Source organism: Schistosoma mansoni, chromosome 7, assembly GCF_000237925.1.
Source record: "Schistosoma mansoni strain Puerto Rico chromosome 7, complete genome".
NCBI classification, from domain to species: domain Eukaryota; kingdom Metazoa; phylum Platyhelminthes; class Trematoda; order Strigeidida; family Schistosomatidae; genus Schistosoma; species Schistosoma mansoni.
Window position 1 is genome coordinate 1,658,386 of NC_031501.1, and position 22,760 is coordinate 1,681,145.

The 22,760-nt window shown below is 34.8% G+C and overlaps 1 protein-coding gene across 1 annotated transcript in view; it reads left to right on the top strand.

Annotated features, from left to right (window-relative positions):
* Smp_127770 (putative ras GTP exchange factor) overlaps positions 1-22,760 on the top strand; it is a gene marked incomplete at both ends in the record, with an annotated part of 111,860 nt that overhangs the window by 80,427 nt on the left and 8,673 nt on the right. The window contains 9 exons of the mRNA XM_018798590.1: positions 230-721; positions 3,742-4,087; positions 5,807-6,285; positions 8,228-8,425; positions 11,217-11,412; positions 13,440-13,614; positions 14,799-15,522; positions 18,376-18,555; positions 20,389-20,486. Coding sequence (XP_018653517.1) covers positions 230-721; positions 3,742-4,087; positions 5,807-6,285; positions 8,228-8,425; positions 11,217-11,412; positions 13,440-13,614; positions 14,799-15,522; positions 18,376-18,555; positions 20,389-20,486 — 2,888 coding nt within the window. The remainder of the gene's footprint in view (positions 1-229; positions 722-3,741; positions 4,088-5,806; positions 6,286-8,227; positions 8,426-11,216; positions 11,413-13,439; positions 13,615-14,798; positions 15,523-18,375; positions 18,556-20,388; positions 20,487-22,760) is intronic.

The window sequence follows — 22,760 nt, forward strand, 5'->3', positions numbered from 1 at the left end:
TGGTGGTCTAGCTTCAATTGACTCATGCTTTCAACTATGGAAAATACTGAAGTCTCCACAAAACTCCTTCTGATAATATATATTTGTGATTGTACAGCTTTGAAAATGAATTCATCGAAAAGAGAACACCTCACTAAATCAATTTTTCTCATTTTATATCTCAATGCGTAGATCCCGTTTACTGAAACATTTATGTTTTTTTTTGTTTCCCAAACTACTATTTGATCAGACGGAGAAAAAACAAAAACAAACTGAATTCAAACAGAAGGTAGACAATGTCACCTCACCTAATTCAACTGATCAAAAAGAATCCATGAATACTATAAAAGAGCATACACGTTTAGCTCCATTAGCATCATGTGAAGTAGTACCAGATGAATCTGAGACGACAAGTTTAAAACAAGAATTATTCAATAACAAACAAATATCTGTATCTACAGGCAATAATGTCAATAATACCAATCATAATGACAATAAATATGAACCCGATCCCAGTGAAAATAATTCTGTCAATCCTAATTTACATAGTATAACATGTAATCATTTAGACAATCGATTAAATCAATCTAAAAGTTTGTTAAATCAAGAAAACCAACCGAAACCGGATCATGTTGTCATGACAAAACAAGAAGGAATCAAAACAAGCGAACGGTATAAGCATAATTTATCAGAAGATATATCAAAATCAGACGTGGTCATATCAATTTCATGTGAAAATCAGGTAAAATTAAGATATATTTTTGTTTGAACCTGAGTACTGTTAGAGGTATGAGGGTGGTTATCACTTCCCTGTTGCCCACACCATGGAAGGGTTCTTCTAGAGGTATCGGAAAAAGATATTGGGTTAGAGTTGGTCTTAGTGACCTGAGAGCATGACCACAGTGCTCAAGGAACAACTGCTTGAAAGCGGATACGCACGAGCACTTTGTGGGTAATTTTTGTGTTAGCTCCGTACTTACTTAGACCCTACCCCCGGAGACGGATATCTGTGGGATAAAGCGAGGTGTACACTTTTAGGGTCGACCTTTTCTAACCTCAGCCTTCCCTTATGGGAAGACAGAATGGTTGTTATGCTGGCTGTCTGAAGGAAACACCTTACTGCCATCACAACTCTGTATAGCCAGCAGTATGACTTCGCCTTCGGACCTTGGCTTTGGCGCTTTTAGTCTTACCGCCCGCCAACTGATCTACCTGACATGGTAAGACCTTGAGGAACGATTGTTCCAGCCAGTATAGTTCGATTGGTTCATCATGACAGGCAAGCCCGACCACCACGTCTAGGTAGCAGCAACGGTCAAGATATACTTTTGTATTATCGTTTATAAATATTAGTAAACCGAGAATCATATTTATGTCACAGTAATATGAAATCATTTTTACAACTGATTAGTCACTCACTAGTGAACTATATTATCTTAGCATAATTCCTTTAGTACTGATGGAACTATATCGGTCAAGTTGCAATGTGACCACTAGACTTAATGATTCGACATCATGTGCACTATGTTTTCACATGGGATGGTTGTAGACAGTCGATAGGAAACATTACTCAACCAAGGTTCCATGCTATTTGGCACTACTCATCTACAAGGTGTCCCTGTTATCTTGATGGGACTGATTCTTTTTGACGGACTCAATTCATTTTTATTTTATGAATCCGCTTCGTGTGCTTATAGACTAGAAAGAATAACATGAATTATTTAGAAAAAAAACAGTGTACATACCTTGTGTGCAAAACGTCTTGATTAAAATTGGGTATGGTAAATAGATGCATATTAGGACAAGACACCAACTGTAGAACAATTAAAATTGTTTTGTGTAGATTATGGAATTTTCATAAGTTTTAAATTATGAACTTATATGAGTTAGACCATCATTGAAAACATGTAATCACTGAACGACTGCTTCATCCTAGTATGCTACTTCCTATCAGTGCTCAGCTGATAAGCCTTGGTAATTGAACGCTATATTCAGTTCCTAAGCTATTCTCGTAACCCTCAAGCTAAATCTACATAGCAACTTGAACACGAGAGACAAGGTGCAAAATATACGAGAAGCACTTTACTCCAAAGGTTCATTTATGTACAGAAAATATAGAGTTTTATAGTTTTTTAAAAGTCCTTAGGTTTTCCCGAAAATTCTCGAATGCTACTAAACATAGTAGCAGTGCAGTAATCAGCCAATCAGAAACTGTACATGGGACTTTTCACTTTCGTGATGTTTCTGACAAAACTTCTAGTGAACGCTGAATGGATAAAATGCTTCTTAGTGTTTCCTTAGCCTTTCTTGTCTTTCACGAGAAGTTTTCTGGATCACCCGAACACAGCTATGACCCTGCATTAGGGGTTTGAAATCAGGGCTTCTGTTCTCACCTACCGACGCTTTTTGTAGAGCTCCTTTATTTATGGATTAACCATGCAATCATTCTAAAGAGAAGAACATTGTGAAGAATATGAAAACAGAAAGGTGAAAACAGAAGGTTAACCCCATAGGTTGCGTAATGCTTCAAAAAATTGACTAGCTGACTAAAGCGTAGATAGGAAGTAAAGAAGAATATCATTGAGAGAAAAAAATTGCCGGACGAAGTTTTGAAAGTAAGATAATCTCGGTGAAGCAAGATAAGGGATTATGCATATTAAGATGCACAAATATGGTTTCATCTCCTTTTCTAGCAATAATTTTAATAAATCATAGTAAATTTGAAGTCGCTGGCTTATTGATTAGCTTGAAGAATTTTGAAACGTTGACATTATGTTGATTGTCGAAAAACGATTAGCTATTGGACTGCTTAAAAAAGATGTTGATAGATTCTTAGGTGGTTGGATGTAGTTAAGAGAATATCCTAAAACTAGGTTTTGTTCTATTGAACACTAGTCTTAAATTACGAAGCTTGGTGACGCGGTATCAGTAGTCAGAGTTGGTTCGGGATCTATCTATTCGAAAAAATTTTTGACCATTCAATGACTGAATCAATTTTTAAAACTTGATCTGATAGATTAATGAATTGTTATTAATTCGAACATTCATTTTGAAGGATACTAGGAGATCAAAGTCATTTGTAAGCATACATAAGGATAATAATCTTTCTTTTCACCAAGCAGACTGTGTGATGAATGATAAAGTCTTCAGATTCACATTCAAAGTGCAGAAGTTTAAAATTTTAGAAAGTAGTAAATCGTCCAAGCGTTTCATGCTCGGTCACGTTAAATCTTCTATGATTGAACACAGATCCAGTGTCTGTTTAGTAGTAGCATTGTGGTGTGTGCTGTTGATGTCGACAGATATAAGTAGTATGTGTTGCCAATGGGAAGTGGAATATCTGGTGGCAGAAGGTTGATAAAATCGGGTGGCAGAAGGTTGATAAAATCGAAGAGAAGACAGCGAGAACAAGGAGTGATTGGTATGGGAAAGAAGGAATAATCGAGTCTGAGATAATCGACTGAAATTTTGCAAACGAAGTATTTACTGTATGGTTCTCAGATTATACTAAGATATTCTGTAAATTTGTAGTCGAATACATTTGATTGTCCCCATTTGTGTTCTCGTTCACTACAGTATTGGTATTAGTAGTACTAGTATTCAGGTGAAGAGATTTTTTAAAATTTTGTTATTCTCTGCTCATATAATCTACAAAAGTTAGTCATTTTTATGATAAATAGATTCACTATTGACTACTTGGATCATTAAATGTTGACTTTGAATATGAATTTTATGTTTTATGCCTATTTTTCTGTTTTAAAGCCAACTGAACATTTCAAATATCCGCCAACTGAAGAGATTGTTGCTAAGGATGTTACAAAGACAAATGAGAAAAGTTTCGATCGATTAACTAAGTTGACTAGTCAACAACAATCGAATTTTCTTCATTGGCCATCCAATAATCTTATTCATAGCAGTAGTAATAATAATAATCATAATAGTCACTATTCAAAACTGTCTAAATCCCCATCATCACTTCATTATTCAAATGATAATAATCGATTATTAGAAAGTTATTTAAATCAAACTATTGGATCATCGTTACTATCAACAGAAATCAATACAGATCGGATACAATCACGAAGAAGTTTTGATAAAATTCCTGAAGGTAAAGATTAGTTTATTAGTGATCATGATAAATTGTGATTTATTATTCTATGCATGATTCCTCAGTTACATTCGATAAAAGTAAAACATAAGGCTGAATGGCGAGACTATAATTTATGGACGAGTCAATCAGAAGCGTTTGAGGGATTTCAAGGTCACGGTGCCTATTTCAGTACCTGATGCTCATGTACGATCGGTTCACAGAGGATTTTAGAGAAGATGTGACAATTAAGCGGCTACAACAAATGAAACTACTAAGAAGTTCCTATATTTGTAATTGCGGGTATTAAATGACTTGTAGACCTTGTGCAGACCACCGTGATGTTGTCCTTCGATGTAATATATGTTGAAGGAAGACGTTTGCTAGAATAGGAACCTTTATCGCTCGATCCAGATTGAGACTAAGACATATTATAATAATTGCCGCAAACTGTATCATAAAACCATCAGTAACACTGGTTGCAATGATCGCAGATGTTACTGAAGCTTCGGCTGTTCATTGGTATGAGTATTTTAGGGACATATCCATAATAAAAATGATAATTTTACACAACCGTAGTACACACAAACAATATTGAAGCTATGTGGTCGTAGCTGAGAGGGTTTTTGTGACCTTATCATGGTTCCAGAGACCGACTATTATGGAGGCATATGGATGAGTCCCTCTACCTTATGCATTACGATTTTGGAACCTTTGAACCTTATTCTAACATTGACAAGTTTTTGGACCATATAAAAGAAGTGTATCCACTTTAATTCTTTGGTTTTGTATAATACAGTTTTACTCCATACTGTCTGTTTACCGATTGGCTAACATTTCTCAAGGTCACTTGAGATTCGTTCAAAAGTCGTCCATAAATTATAGTCTCGTCGTAGAAATACCTTTGTATCTACACCATTCCAATACCATAACTGTAAATCCTCAATCCTCAAATAAATCCTCAACCCCATGGCATCCATATTACTAATTATATATTCCTAACAACAACCAAGACAAATATAGGCAGTCCTAGAAACTCATTCAACTTCTTTTAATGGTTACGAGAAGATATATAATTTATATCCATATAACAGAATTTATACATCCTAGTTTTTTTCATTGTACATGAAGATCAACTTGTAGAATACTTTAAGAGATTCATTCAATATGTTATGAAATACTAGTGTTTTCTTTTCCATGAACTATCCATTTATAGAAGGTAATTTCTGATTGATTATGAAGTGACTAAAAATTGATCGGGATTGACATAATTTCGTTCTCGTATTAGACTCTTGTTAGCTGAGTGAAGTGAAGTCATAACAACAAAAAATAAAGAACTTATTATACACTAATCTGAAGCGTAATGACATCATTATATTGTTCTAAAACATACCTGATGAAGATGGGTTCAGTGGTCTATTGGTTAAGTGCTCTGGCGCGAGACTGGTAGGTCCTGGGTTCGAATCTCGTGAGGCGGGATCGTGGATACGCACTGTTGAGGAGTCCCACAATAGGACGAAACGGCCTTAAAGCAGTGCTTCCAGGTTTTCCATGGTGGTCTACTTATGATCTCAACCGTATAAAATTACTGAAATCTCTACAAAACCCCTTCTGGACTCAAATTGTTGATTACATGGAAAATGACATGTACATTTGAAGATCATCTTAAACAAAATTTGACAGTCAACAGTTTACGATAGTCTTACTACTAAAGTATTCTCATTTTATTTTTTCATTTAGATAATATACAACAACAAGTACCATTAGAAAGTCAAAAACAATCAAATGATACTACTGAATTACATCATAATAGTACTTCAAACATACAAACATGTAATAAACAATCTACAGTAATACTGAAATCATCTTCATTATCAATCAATAATAATAATAATACAACCAAATACTATCCAGTTGCTGATAGTTTAGATTTAGCTACACGATTGACTGTTTTAAAAAAATCACCAAAATCATTTACTGCATGTCAATCATTAGCTAAACATACAATGATTGCAGCATTGAATTGTTCAGGAGCTTTTGCTCATTTAAAAACAACACCAATAACAACAACACAATATCAAACTCAACAGCTATCAAATGATAATAATACTACTCAATTAAAATATTTAGATAATGATATAGAATATAAAAATATCATCATCCGATCATCTCCATCAAGTCCTAAAAAGTATTCCACAGAGATTTGTTCAGATATTAAAGTAAGTGTTGTTATTTTGTTGTTGTTGTTGCTGCATATTGATTTGGTAAATTTCAATTATAGATCAGAAGGGATTTTTGTGGAGATTTAGTTGAAAGCGTGAGGCAATCGAATGTAGACCACCATGGAAAACTTGGAAGCACTGAACGGCCGTTTCGTCCTATTATGGAACTCCTCAGTGGCAGTGCGCATCCACGACCCCGCACTCGCGAGATTCGAACCCAGGTCCTACCAGTATCGCTCCGGAGCACTTAACCGATAGATTTCAATTAAATCATTGAACCAACCACAGTTTCTATACTAAATACTTATCTCATTTTGATGAAGTTTTGTTCTTTGAGCTGGATGGTTTGGTCGTGGAGCTTTCATCAACCTTCTGAACGACATCATTAGCGCGAACTTTGGGTAGAGAATAAAACTTCATCAAAATCATCCACCTGAGCTACAAATCATACGAGCGTAGTACGCTTCTCGTTGTTCGAAAATGGGAGAATTTCGCGAAAAGGAAAGCTCCCACTGGAGAACAATTATATTTTCTCCACTTATTTAATAGGCGATTTATTTAACAGGGGAAATGATAAGTTATCATTTGTGTAAATGTGAGTAATAGACATTACTGCATTATGTTTATATTTTTATAGATCAGGATTTTTAAATGTATGCCTCTCATATAGCTTTGCTATGAGGCTATTTAGTCGATGTCTGATTGAGTAACTGACCAAACATGAACTGTAAGAGGAGGATGTGTAAACGTTTGCAAAACCGGTCTATAAATGATTTGACAATAATAAGAAGATGTATGCTCAGATTGATGGTAAGACTACAATTTATAGACGAACCAATCAGATATAAGATAATAAGTCTTGGATTTTGGAGCGAAATTCATTCATACATTTGGCTAAATAGCGTTTCGGCATTATAGCTGATGTCAGTTCGTGATAAAAACCATAAATCTAATTCCTAAACCTAACAATCAACTGTAAATCATAATCTTTGTTCTTCACACACGTTTATAACGTTCATTTAGTTCTAGTTAGTAGGTGGACATACCCAGGGTCACTTTAACGTCTCTCAAAGGTTGTCCATAATCTATAGTCTCACCAGACTGATTTGATTCAGTGCGAATAGTTTTTTGATGTTAAGATGAAAGAAACAGACCATAAAAATATTTTAAGAAATTTCATAAGCCTCGTAAAAACTTTGTGCAAAAATGAATTTTAGCATTCTGGTTCAGAAAGGAAGACTTTATGTGATCAGTTCGTACTTGTATTTGGTTAGTAGGTGATTTAAAAACCTTATTTATTGCCTTCAGTTCGTTCGGAATTAAGAGCACAGTGTATTTGTTATCAACCATTTGTTTTTGTTTAACTGTGGGTTTTTGTGGAAATCAATTTATCAATGATAGTCAATAATGATCACAAACCTATGTATAGATAATTATCATATACTTACTAATGACTAATTTGGAGAGAAAACTTTGGGATTCTTATGAAAAGCTGTGACCATTGGAGTTTAAAAATGTTGGATATAAGGCAGTTATTCGCTAAAAACAATGAAAACCGTCGTGGAATATTTTGAATTGATTGAAATTTGACATACGTCGGTGGATTCTTGCCGTTTGGTCTCAAGGTTATGAGTATTAAGTTCGATCCCTGGTGGAGTCATGAATTCTCACTTCTGGGAACTCTCATATTTAGATACAATGTTTTTCGAGTTCTTTCTGAAATTCCAACAACTATTTTTTTTACAAAACATTTGATGTCTGAAATAAGTCATCCATCATTCCCCAAGATCTTCAGCTTAGATACTGTAACAGCTCCTGTGTTTTTCAGTATCATTGTATGATAAGATCAGTCAATTCACTGGTAAAGTATACTTAAGTTAACCAATGATATCTTTCCATTGTTATTCTGACTCTTAATCATAATATATCATACTAATAGAATGCAAAACAATGTGTGAATATTCGTGGTGCCTCTGAAGAAAGAGAGAACACCGATATGGATTCATTCAAAACTGTCAAAAATGTTTCTACGAAATCCGCCGGTGTTTTAGAAGCTTCAACAAATGCTAAACAATCAATTCAAAGCCAATACAAACAGGCTGGAATAGTCAATTTGAATCAAACAACAAATGAACCGGTGGGTCGATATTTTGATTTGTTTATTCATCACTACTTTAGTGCTTAATAATTCATTAGATTATAAGTACTATGAATGTATTTTCTGAATACAGAATGATGGACATTTAATTAGGAAAGTAGTTTAGGTAATGTTGTTACCTATTGTCATTATTAAGCTACTGGCTTGGAGTGGTGACCGAGTTTGAATGTTATGATGATCCAATCTAGCTGTATTGTCTAGAACGCTTAATCTTCTAAGTGCTATCGTGACAGACAGGTTCATTTCAGGGCAGTAACACTAAGAGCAACAAACTTAAGGTCCGAGGGAAAGGTAGTACTACCTAATGCATGGGAATGTGGTAACAGAAAGGTATTGTCCTTAGACATTCATCATTTGATTTCCAACAGAGAATGGAATGGGTTCGAAATGGTAAGTACTAAAAAAAAGTACTAAAAAAAGTGAGGACGACCTATTATATTTAGCACGAAATTACAACGTTACTTGGTAGAATGTAAAAACCATACTCAAATACATCATTCGCAAAACCTTCATTATTTTCTCAGACTTCATTGTTCATTTATTTACATACCAATTACTTTCTGTTCCCTTTCTTTCCTCTTCGATCTTCTCAACCTTCTGATACCAGGTATTCTATTCTTTATTGGTGTTATATACTACTTATGTCGACATAAGTAGCACACACCACATTACTACTGTACTATTCCGTCAAGGACTGAAATTTTTACACTGAATGGTCATTAAATACTAATCACTGACATGGAATTCAATCAGGATTAAGTAATAAACAAAATGATATTGATGGAGTTTTGTTCTCTGAGCTGGATGCTTTGGTCGTGAAGCTTTCATCGTTCTTCTGAATGACATAATCAACACAAGCCCCACGACCAAACCATCCAGTTCAGAGAACAAAACTCCGTCAAAATCATCCGCATGAGCTACAAATCTTCTCCACCATCTCAAAATGATATTAGGTAATGTCAAACAATAGATAACGGTGAATGGAAGGTGTTCTAAGTTTACACTGGCTATATCATTTCTCATTTCAAATGTTGTCAGTATTTATAATATTGTAGATTGTTTTCGTTCAAAGTATACTGAGAAGAAAAGATTGGACATTAAAACTGTTACATACATGCCAAAGTATTTTCATATTATTATGAGAAGGGGTTTTGTGGAGATCTGATATATTCATGGTTGAAAGCGTGAGTCAATTGAATCTAGACCACCAGGGAAAACCTGGAAGCATTGGACGACCGTTTCGTCCTATTGTGGGACTCCTCAGAAATGCGCATACACGACCTCGTCTCGCGAGATTCGAACCCAGGACCTACCAGTCTCATGCCAGAGCACTTAACCGATAGACCACTGAGTAGGCATCCGATGGTGTTCATGTCTAACTCCAACCAATCCACGAAGTTGAGCGACCGTTCACCAATTGTCTTCAGTGAGTTGATATCTCACAGCAGACGTGGTTTGAATTCCACTGATCACTGCTTCTCACTAGAACTCCGGTATTTACCTCTCGAAGTCAGTCACTGGTGAGCATATGATTATTTGTATTATGAGAAGCGTTTTTATATGAAAATAATGGAAGATAAATTAAATGTAGAACGAAGAGAGGGATGATAATAATCATGAACAAAGTAAAATATTGTCATATTACCCTGGAAACGAAAATAGATTAATTATTTCTAGGCCAGGTTCATATGTACTTATAAATCTGATATTTAAATAATGCAAATATGAATTAGAATAAATCTGTATCTATAGGAATGAAACATAACCTTGGGAAACAGGAAGATAAGTAGGTAATAACAACCAATCAGAAAACAAGAAACAACATGGATAAGTACGAATGAGAAAACATGTTACTGAGGTTATATCTACGGGAATGAAATTACAATTTATTGACAAATCTATAATCATATGCACACTAGTGACTGACTTCAAGAGATATTTCCTTGAGTTCTAGTGGTAAGCAGTGACCAGTGCAGTTCAACCAAGTCTGTTGTGGAGATATCAACTCACTGAAGACAATTAGTGAACGGTTGCTCAGACATCGTGGATTGATTGAAGTTAAACATCAACACCGTTGGAAGCCGGCTCAGTGGTCTATCGGTTAAGTGCTCTGGTGCGAGACTGGCGGGTCCTGGGTTTGAGTCTCGCAAGTGCGGAATTGTGGATGCGCATTGCTGAGGAGTCCCATAATAGGACTAAACGACCTTGAAGCAGTGCTTCCAGGTTTTCCCTGGTAGTCTAACTTCAATTGACTCATGATTTCAACTATGAAAAAAAGACAGACAAATTCACATCTTCCTAGTGTTGTGAACGAGAATACAGGTGAGGACAATCAATGTATTTTCCATACAAAATTGCAGAATATTTTGATAAAATATGAGAACCATATACTGAATACTTTATTTGACAATTTCCATCATTTGTCTTTCACATTTTGTATGATTCTTTAACTTCATAATTTCTTTCTACTTTTCCTTCTGTTCTCTTCAACTTGATCTTCTTAACCTTATGCTGCCATGTTTTTCACTCTCAAATGGTGTTACATACTACTTAAGTCGATAGACATAAGTAGCATACACTACACTAACACTTTAAACACATTAATGCAAGCTTCTATTTCCCTGTTAATCAAGCTGTTTTTAACTTGTTTTCTATTGGTTTACATTAACAATCAAAATTAAGTTTCTCCATATTTCAATGTATAGACTATTGGAATTAAATCAAGTAACTTATATATTTGTGTGGAAATACCCTTTTTTTTTGTTTTCAGCGTCAAACTATTCGAAAGATCAAAGGAAAAGAAATAGATCATTCAGATGAAAATAAACCATCCTTAGAAACAATAAATTCGTTATCATCAAGTAATATTCAACGAATTTCAGATATAATGTTAAGAGATAGAAATGATTCACTTATTCCACAACATTTAGGAATTATTGATTGTGCTAGAGGATCTGTAGTATCATGTAAGTTTATTTTGTAATACTTCTAAAAAAACGTCTACCAATGGATGTTTTGTCCTATTTGGGACTCATCAACTGGATGTACCTGTATTCTAGTTTGTTTGTTCACATTTAAACTCAAACCCATTACTATCAAGTTTAAATGTTAAAAGATTAAGCACTGAGTCCAGATAGTCAGTTTCTTATCCAACAGTTATGATATTCATATCATTATTAGTAATTATTTGAATGTTTTAGCTATTGATACTTAAGACTGATTAGCTTAGTGGTAACGTCTCTGACTGTGAAGCTGAGTGTCACGGGATCGAATCCGTCAGAGAGCACCAGTTCCCTCAAGATTATAGGTACATCTGCTGACGAGTGCCAAGTAGCATGAAACCCGGTTGCAGGGTTTCCTGTTGACCACCTCCAACGAACATCTTATACTTAGGACTGAATCTCTATCAGTCTTCGGTGAATAAGAATGATTTATTTAATTTATCTTCATCCCATAATGAAGATGATAAAATATTTTGTATTAAAAGCCGATTAAAAATTTTATAAATGAGTCAATAGAATATGGAGATTCGTTCTTGTAGATGATATTGAGTGTAAGGATCATTAAATTGACTTACTTAAGCTGCCATATGCAAATGTATATCATAGACTTCAATTCAGTACTAACCGACTGTTTGATAAACCATGACCGAATTATATGGAATAATGTCTTCCAATTTCTTTTCTGAAGTATTGAAGTCTATAAAACCGATGTTAGATTATTATAATACTTCTGTACTATAGATGTAAATTTACATTTATGATCAATGAGTAGAAACTAATTAAAACTTGGCTAGAGGAACATTTTAAACACAGGAACCATCTACTCAAACTTGTTATATAAAAAAAATCAAGTGCCTGCTTATTTTCAGAAGCATTTTAAGGAATTCTATTGTAAAGCTGTAACTAGTTGAGTTCATCCATGTTGAAAGTGAAGCAGTCACTCATCAATAGTATTAGAAAATAGTAGCACCATATCCTGTGCCGAATGTGTTATATCGAATGAGTGCGTTCTTGCCCATTTGATATATATGAACGTGATAATCCTCGCCAATCAGAGAGGAGTAAATTATCGATCAGAGCTATGATACACAAAAGCCGTATGAGCGGTCTTAGGTACTTAGCAGTCCTGCTTTCTGCCTAGCCCAGTCAGTTAAGTCCAGAACACCAATAACAGCTTCTGCAATATGAATCATTATTCTCAAACATACTGGGTTTATATACCAATCAAACAGATCACATCCTACCATAAAATAGAACATAACATTTGTACAACATTCAGCCAAATGTGATTGTGAATAGGGGGAACAGTAATTAATAGACTAGGGATAACTCAAGAATGGTAAATCGTATAATAATAGTCTATAGGTCAAAATAAAGCTTATAATGAGAGGGATACGAATATGAATAGCTTAGTTACTTAACAATTATATGATAGGAAATATACATATCACATTGGTCCATAAATAGTTCTCAAAGTTACCATTCATAATTCTCCACGGGATATAAGAGAATGAAATAAATTTTTGAACTATTGTAACCCAATTCAATGGTTTAAAAGTCAGACATTATCACGAAACCAGAATGTCCTGGGTTCGGTTCGTGATGGAGTAATGGATGTGTATTACTGAAGAGTTTCAAACTAGGACGAAACAACCGTACTGTGCCCCAACGTTTTCAACAATCATCTGTCATAGATCAGTGTGTGATGTGAACTATAAATAATAGAAATAATCAACTAACGATTGTCGGGTCCGTTGCAATTTATCAAAGAGTTATGTATCAAGGGAAGCCTAAATCACATCAACTCATAAGAGAATCTAACATTCAGATAATTTAATAAATTCAGGTGGCTTAAAGCGATTCGCTGACAACCGATACACTAAAAAGCAAACATCTTTTAAATGTCAATATTCAGATAGCTATTAGCGTCAAAATGTTCTGATTTATATAGTATTATATTTCTTTTAAAACAACAAAAAATCTTTTCATAGGGTCAGGAGTTTCAAATGTATCAAAACCTAAACGTCCATCAGTGTTCTCATGCCCTGAAGCAGAAATTGAATCACCAAGATCAAGTGTTGTAAATCCATCTCTTGGTGAATTAGCTTCTAATAAACGAACTCGACCAGGAGCAGTGGTCACTTCTTCTAGAAGATCAAAACGACGGTAAATGCCGGTTATTTATCTATAAATATTGTTTCAAAGTATTTAAGTAATAAGTCTCACTTTTGTTTTAGTTGAATAGTAGTCTTTCTCAAAGAACCACAAATTAGTTAGTTTTTTTAATTTCTTATTGTTAAATGGTAGTTCTGATGTTCAAGTGGAGTTTCAGTAACTTATTTCCAATTTATATCACATCACTGACCTTTTCTATCTTCTGATTGGTTAATTTTCTGTGTCCGAAGGTCAAGGTTATCACCATGTATATATACACAGAGATATTTTATCACCATTCCAATTTAGAATATTAAGCTTTTTCCTAAAATTCCTAACTTCACTCTTCAATCTCGTAAGATACTATTGTTGGTGCGTTATGTATTAGTCTTCCAGTCTATCTAGTTAGCACTCGTTTTACACTACAAGAATCTCACAATCGTTTGTAGTTCACAGTCTTAAAATTGAACAAATTCACAGACAATTAATTTGCTGTTAAAACGTAGTTATCACCATGAACTAGTTTGAAGTATAGACTTATTGAAAACTGTCCAATGTTTCATTGGTTTTAGGTAGTTTGTTCATGATGAGAACTCTCTTCAAATTAAACAACTTCAGAAAATCTCATATCTTATCAATAATCATATGACAAGCTTTCCAAAGATCTAGGTAGTAGCCCTGAAGACGCAGGGAAACATTTTACCCAATCAGCATTGAATAGAAGTATTTCAGATACATATTAATAGTGAGAAGTTATTGTCACATTTCCTGGTACTATATTTTGTATGGTTGAAGAAATTTCCAGAAGCACAAGATCATCTGGAATACCATAAATACCGTCGACTTGCTGTACATAAACTAACTTTGGAGTAAAGCGTTTTTTTCACACTTTGCACCTATTCTCTCGTGTTCAAGTTACTGAGTAGATTTAGCCTGGAATTATTAGAAGAGCTTTTGAAACTGATTCAAGCGTTCAGTCAAAAGGCTTGTCAAAATCCTAATCGTATTTTTGGTGCTAATTTATAACCTTCTTTAGGTCGTGGTAGGTTGGCAAGTTGTTCCATGGTCATCTTGGAGCCACTCAAAGGTACTCCATAAATTATGGTGTCACCATTTTTTCTATATTCAAATTACTTAGTCATTATTGGAAATTTGAAAGCTTAGTATTATAAGTTTGGTTGTTTTTCTTCTTGTAGATCGAGTAACACAGCAGCTGCTCAAGCATTTGCAGTCGCAACAGCAGGTAGTGCTAATCCTCTAGCTGCAGTTGGAATTATGGGTTTAGGACCGAATCTTTTTCGTTCCAGTGGTTATCGTTTCTCTGCTGGTACAGCGACTTCTGTAGCTTCACAAACTGGTCTAAGATTAGGTCCAACTCCTCATTCCAATCCTTCTATTGGTAATATTACTAATAATAGTAGTAGTTCGATTATCAATAGTGGTAGTAATAGTAGTAGTAATATCATTTCTCCAGTTTTCATAAATCGTTCACAAGTTCAAAATACTTCTGGCTATACTTACCCACTATCTCCTGGTATTTCTAATAAAGTAATGTCACCAACAACTATGGGAACAAATGGGACAGTAGTAGCAACAACATTAATGACTTCATCCATGGTATCAACAACACCGACATCAAATACTACATTTCGTTTAAATTTAAATAGAAGTGGATTGAATATAATCACAACATCAACTCCAGGAACGATAACCAATACCAATTCAACATCAAATAATAATACATTCAATTTTCATCCATATAATTTAACTAGTCCAACTTTAATACAATCATCATGTCTTGGTGTTGGAACCAATACAGGACATTGTACAAATCAAGCAAAACGAAATACAATGTTAGCGACAGCATCATGTTTACGTGTATTGAATGTTGTAAGACATTGGATAACTAAATTTCCAGATGTGAGTTAACATGACTTTTATTATTATTATTATCACTATTACTATTATTGTAGTCAGTCATTGATGAAGATTACTAGTATATGAGGTGAGAAGTATTTATTTATTTATTTGAAGACCTAAATATTGGTACAAAGGGGCACCAGATATATATGCGCCATACGAAAAATTGTCATTTCATTTAATTGTGTGAGGGCTATGATACTCCCCAGGTGCCCAGACCGAAGCAGGTGATTTTCTTAGGGGGCCACATCCGGAGCCTTCGACCTATAGGTCTGATCCACAAGGTAGTGGGGCATTGTGAGGAGATGCAGTCCCATGGTAGCCGGTGACCAAAGACTGATTCATACGTCATTTGTTCCTTCAGGATACTGCAACCCATGTGCACCATTGGTTTGGAATCAGGGTTTTCCAACTCCCCTAGGTGGACGCGCGGTGTCCACCGATCCTGTTAAAGCGCCGGACATTCGCTTTTCGTCCTCTCGATTTCGTAAACAACAGTAGTGCCACGAGAAGGAAGTGAGTAAGACTTCCTTGACAGAGGCTATATACGCGTGGCTATGTGAGAGCATTTCGAGAGAGAGAGAGAGAGCGGACTCTCCCTACTCTCGGCCGTACCAAAATAAATCAAAATAAATTAACTCATTCTTTAGGTACTTTAATAAAATTTACACTCTAAATGTGAGAGCTAATGATACTATACGGTTACCCAAATCGAATTAGGTGAAGCTTGACTGAAATCTGTGATTTTGTGGCTAGAAGTTAAACATCTTAACCATTAAACCATAACGGTAAGGTACAACTGATTCATGATTATTGTTTATCAGATCTACTGAGTGGATTTTACATCAATATAAAGTATAACTAACCAGAAGAATAGGATTTTTCGCTAGTAAAATCCTTTAACAAAAATGGGATAGAAGGGAATGAGTTATGCTGGTTATTTATTCTCCAATATCGTTAACTCTGACTATCAGATGTCATTCTTATCCTTGATATCAATAACGGAATATTTACTTTTGTTTACATATAATATGTATAAATACATTTCGTAGTGTTTGTTTGAATCTTACCATCGATGTGTTAGGACTGCGACTGGTCAGTTTCTAACTGGCATATGTGCATACTGTGTGTATCGCCTCGATATAGCCTTATTTCACAAGCATTATAAGTAAAGATGGATAGTGGCTAGCAGTGAAATCCAGGACGCGCGTTTCGTCCTATTTGGGACTCGTCAACTGGATGTACCTGCATCTCACACTTGTTGATGTTTACTCTGGGACTCGAACCCGGTACCTTTCGCTTCAAACGCCATAATATGTATATATCACTGAATATATTGTTTAATTACTAAATCACTGATTAGCTTCAGTTAGAGAACAGTTGAAAACCAAGAAACACTAGAAAGCTTGTTTTTTATTGATGTGTGGTAGTGAAAGTACAATATGATTAATCGTTGAGTAAGGACAAACAGGTACTTAGCCTACTGATTAATAAATATGTGATTTCTTTTCCTCTTGTTGATTTCTATTCTGGGCTCATTGATAGTGACTAAAGTATTCTTTAGTCTGGACTCCAGTTCTCTGTTCTGGGTCATGAATTGTGAATCTAATAGAACGTGACTAGTTTCATTATCGTATTACCGTATTGTCTTATTATATTAGAGAGAAAGATATATATTTCAAACCATCCGTTATAGTACAGAATACCTTAAAAGTGATTATCTACGACCAAATCAGGGATCAAATTGAGAAACTTTAGCCTTTAATTGGTGCTTCTAACCTTAAAATATTTGAGTTATGACTTTGTAGTTCACATATACATTTTCAGTTAAGCCGTGATGATACACTATCACCATCCATTGTGATTGGTAATATTTGTATCCTACGGAACATAGATGAAATTGACTGAACTCAACTTCTCACTGGAACCCCATGAAATACTGAATAAAATGACTGGATTCTTAAAGGCAGATATACTAATAAGTCGTTCATTATAGTTTTCCAGTCAATAATTTTTGGCATGGTAATTATTGTGACGGGTGTTATCCAAAACGTGATACTGATATATTATGTGCTACGCACTAACGCCCCAACTGACTACTTAACCGAGAATACAAGAGTAAGTAAGAAAGTGTATTGAGCTATCGAATAAAATGCGGAAATAACTCATTCATAGGAAATTGATCTACCTCTTAGCGAATGAAATGCACTTATCCTTTAGGTCACTTCTGACTGTTATTGTTGACCTTCTCATTAGGCTACTTATGATTAGCTCTCCATATCAGTGATCTGAATATATAAAGTGACCTGAATAAGAAATCGGATGCATTACTAATATCATTAAATAATTGAACGAATCACATGGGAAGTGTATTTTTGTTTTGGAGAATGTTTAAAATTTATACAATAAGTATATTTTAAAAAATTGGTATAGGGGACCTACTTGTCAATTTTTATTGAATGTTAGAGTTATGCATAGCAACCCCAAAACCAGAGGACAAGTTTTGTCTAAAAGTATAGTACACATTCGTAGAATAATATCAATAGTAAGTTTTGAAGAACTTTAAATCATCACCTGATAAGTCGTCAACTTTGTAATCAAAATCATAAACAGAATAGAAGATCTTTTATCAAGCAAATAAGTAAACAAACACGGTAGGCAAGACATGAATGTATCAAGAGGAACCTGTTGATTCCAGATGCAGACTAGTTGAGTCAGTCAGTCAACTTTTACTAAGCATTGGAATGATTGATGTAATTTTTAATAAGACGTTTTATTCAATAATTGTGATTTCTTTCAAGATTAAAAATGAATTTCATATCATTTCATTTATCATGTTTTTTTTACATGTAGGATTTTGAAAGTGATCCAGTTTTAAAACGAGAAATGCTAACACTATTAGATACTTTAATCACTTGCCCTCATTTAATGCCTAATGATCAAAAAGTAGTTAATCAATTATTACTTCAAATGATTTCAGATCAATTAGTACAAGATAGAATTGATCTTGATAGTATATTGACTCCAAGACAAGTAAGTCACTATTGTTTTTAATTGTAATGAATCAAGTTTTTTTAACTTTGATGTCTAAACTATTTTAGCAAACAAAATTTACCTACTTATAAGTAGTTGAGTGTGAGTAACTAAAACAAAACATTTTAACATATAAACTTAAAAAAAGGATATTCCTATTCTTCTCGATACCAATTTCTGTACTTTACCAAAGGATAACTAACTTTGTACACAAAACAAGGACATTGGCTGAGGGATCTTTTTCAATGGGTTTATCATCTGCATAATCTCTTTGATCTATAAAACATTGTCTATTAGAATATTTAATTTAAGTAGATACTAACTTACAAGTACAGATTTTTTAAAAAAATATATTTGTGTTATATCCTAGCGAAGATATAAGTACAGGTAACTTTCGGGACCTATTAGTGGACAATTATTTTATATATATTCTTATTGTTTAACTATTGAGTGATTAAATTTAATCTATATATGTTCATTGTTACGTCCTTGAATCTTTCTACCCACTTAGTGCCGAGTATGACCTGTGTAATGTAGATTAAGACCTTGACCCGGTAGGCTGACTGGCTTAACCTTTGAGGCTAATATGCGTGAGTTCGAAGTGGGGGCAGAGAGACGAAAACTATTCTATCCCTGATTGGCTGGCAAGCACGCGAGAGAGAGAGAGAAGACAAAGACAGCTGGAACGCTAATCACTTTATTCCAACCCCGATCTAGCACTCGAATTCCCAATTCAGATTAGGGTGAAAGGTTACATGAATAAATAGATGAATAGGCTGACCACAACGTACAATAATTAGAAAAATACAATTATGTCCAAAACTGGGGAATTATAGTAGAAAATAGGGTACAAAAGATTACGTCTAAATGACAATAGCTTTACAACAGAAAATGCTATGGCAATGAATTATACATCAAACGAAAGCTTATGATCTGTAGAATAGGCTAGGGGCAAAAGTAAATGTTACAGTTTTACAAGCTTTGAATTAAATGAATTAACGTCCCCAAAAATAGCTTCCGTAATTTGTTAAGGCTTCTTGTTTTGCGGTTCACATCATTCATCTTATTATAAGCTTCGTTTTGACCCATTCATAATTTTTATTCGATTTACTATTCTTAAATATAGACTCATTTTATTAAATACCGTCTCCCACAATCACAGTCACATTTGGCTTGATCTTGTATAAATATTATTTTCTATTTTATGGTGTGATACGGTTTGCCTGTCTGATATATAAACCGAGTATGCTTGAAATGAATGGTTCGCATGACAGAAGCTATAATTGGTGTTTTTGGACTCAAGTGGAAGGAATAGGCGGATAAAGGACCAATAAGAACGCTAGACTGCTCATATCGGTCGAAGGTCATTGTTTTGGCATAGTGCTAAGATTAGACAAGTCGTATTCCCATTGGTGGATAATTCACGTGATGAAAATCCGGGCATATGGTCACAACAAATTGGCCAACGACCTTTTGTTTTTATAAATTCATAACACATATGTTAGTGACTTTAAGGAATAGTATCACGTTTTGATTTGGTCGCCTCTAACGTTCTTCCAACCATCCACAACACTAGTGATCATTGGGCGTCGTGGTAATCAGTGTTCAGGCATACGTAACACATGACTCAACCATTTTAGTTGATGAAGATTTACAACCTCAACAACTGATGTACCATCATTACCTAATATCCAGTGCCTACAGTCTTTCTATTTTTTTAAATTCATAACAATTTGCTTTTAAAATATTCTTCATTTATATAAAGAAAGATTGATAAAATGTTATCAGTAGTATATTGCTATTTTCTTTTTTTGCTTAAACTAATAATCATAGATTCCATCAGAGAAAAATTTTGATCAATTATCTGCATTGGATATTTCGGAACAATTAACTTTTTTAGATTTTCAAATATTTCGATCAATACGTAGTGAGTAAGTTCCATTGTGTATGTATTTTTGTTTCCAAATCTATTCTTGAAACATCCATTCAGAAATCTTTTCAGTTAAATAATAGAAATAACTTATGATGGATTATCGTGTAGTTAAGATATCTGTTAAGGGATACTAACCCCTAACTCCGAGTCTGGAAAGTTGGAAACATGAAAATTTCGCAAATGAGATAAAAATGATCTTGGTAGTCTTGTATCAGTATTCCGACACCAGACAATGGTTTTCAAGCGCTTCAGGATGGACTGTTTCTCTTACTACCCTGCATATGTGTTGTATGAAGTATAAGCTATATTACCATGTAGAACTGAAGGTCTTATATGAGACTGGAGGTTCGCCATTGACATTGTGGATGGTTCGGCATTACTTTGTCAAGTTTTGTTGACTGTTCATGTGAAAAGTTGGTTTGTTGGTTAACCGATTTCATTCATACTGGTGGTTGCTTTTCAGTGTTCTCAAGGGCTATTGTCATTGAAGCATTGTAAGGTATGTCGCCGTTGCTAACAGTAATGAGTTTGACTGTTGTGTAAGCGAAATGGGTCAACTTTGGCCTGTTCATGCTGTGAATAATTGATTTACTTAATCACTGATCGGAATAATTATACATGTGATGTGAATGTGTATATGAATGGTGCGAATGGTCCACCAGGGTGCTTTGTACCTGTGTGGTTGCGCCACGGGATTGAGCTGTACTATTCAGATTGTAGCTTTGAAGCCCATATAGTGTCTGGCTCTCCTGTTAAACGGGATTGAGCTGTACTGTTCGGGTTGTCACATGAAAGTCTGGATGGTGTCTGGTTCTCCTGAAAACTAATGTGAAATTACCTTGACCTGCAAGGGTAAATTATAGAACTTTGAACTGTAGGATATCTGTTTGGATTTATTTACTTCAAAAAAGAATTCAAAACATAAAAAATGACATCAGTTTAAGTACAATTAAAAACTTTGAAGCATTGAATAGTTCTTTGGTCTTGGGTTTAAGGATTATTTAATAATTTGGAATTGGGACTCCATAAAAGATTGAATTAAATGTATTCAAATCTTAAGGCTAACAAAACACCACTGAACCTCTTATTTGGAATACGGTAGTTCACGATGTTCGTGATACAGTATGATTGATATACGTAGCAAAACAAAACAAATTATGCGATGACTCCACGTTACATGATTAATAAAATATGAGAATAGACTATTTATTGTCAGTGGACTAGTTACTTAACTAATGTCACCATTTATGCATCCATGTTGAGATTAATCAGTTTATATATAAACACATATGATATGTAAGTATATTTATTCGCGTATACAGCCTCTGATAGGGAAGTCCTACTCATGCATTCTCGCATAACGGGTGTTGTTTAAGAAATTGAGAGGACGAAAAGCGAATGTCCGGCGCTTTAACTGGGTTGGTGGACACGGGAAGTTCACTTAGCGGAGTTGGAAAACCCTGATTCCAAACCAATGGTGCACATGGGTTGCAGTATCCTGAAGGAACAAATGGCGTATGAATCAATCGTTGGTCACCGGCTACCATGGGAGTGCATCTCCTCACGATGCTCACTGCCTTGTGGATCATACCTATAGGTCTAAGGCTCTGGGTGTGGCCCCTCAAGGAAACCCCCTGCTTCAGTTTGGGCATCTGGACAGTATCACAGCCCTCGCACAAATCAAATGAGATTTGTGTGGCCCATATATATCTGGTGCCCCCTTTGTACCAATATTTATGTGTTTAAATACATAAATAAAATAAATATTTATTCGGTACTTCATAATATAGATTCTTATAGTCTTATGATCAAAATAAATTTATCAGATTGTTTACTTCTATAACTTAATGAATAACATTTAACTAGATTACTGCTATAATCTGTAAGTCACTTATAAACAACAAATAATGAGGCATAAATTTTTCATCGTCCTGAGGCATTACACCAAATCAACATACCGAAGTGAGATTGACATGATAAATGCCAAAGTATTAGTAGAATTATAAGCAAAGATGGATAGTGGCTAGCAGTGTAATCCAGGAAGCGTGTTTCGTCTCATTTGGGACTCGTCAGCTGGATGTATCTGCATCTCAGAGTTGATGTTAACACCGGGACTCGAACTCAATACCTTCCGCTTCAAACGCCATCGCGTTATCCACTTAGCTTCTGAGTCCTGATAGCCACTTGCTTGTGCAACGGGGTGAAGTTTAAATCCACTCAGTAGCTGAGTGGATAACACGATGGTGTTTGAAGCGAAAGGTACTGGGTTCGA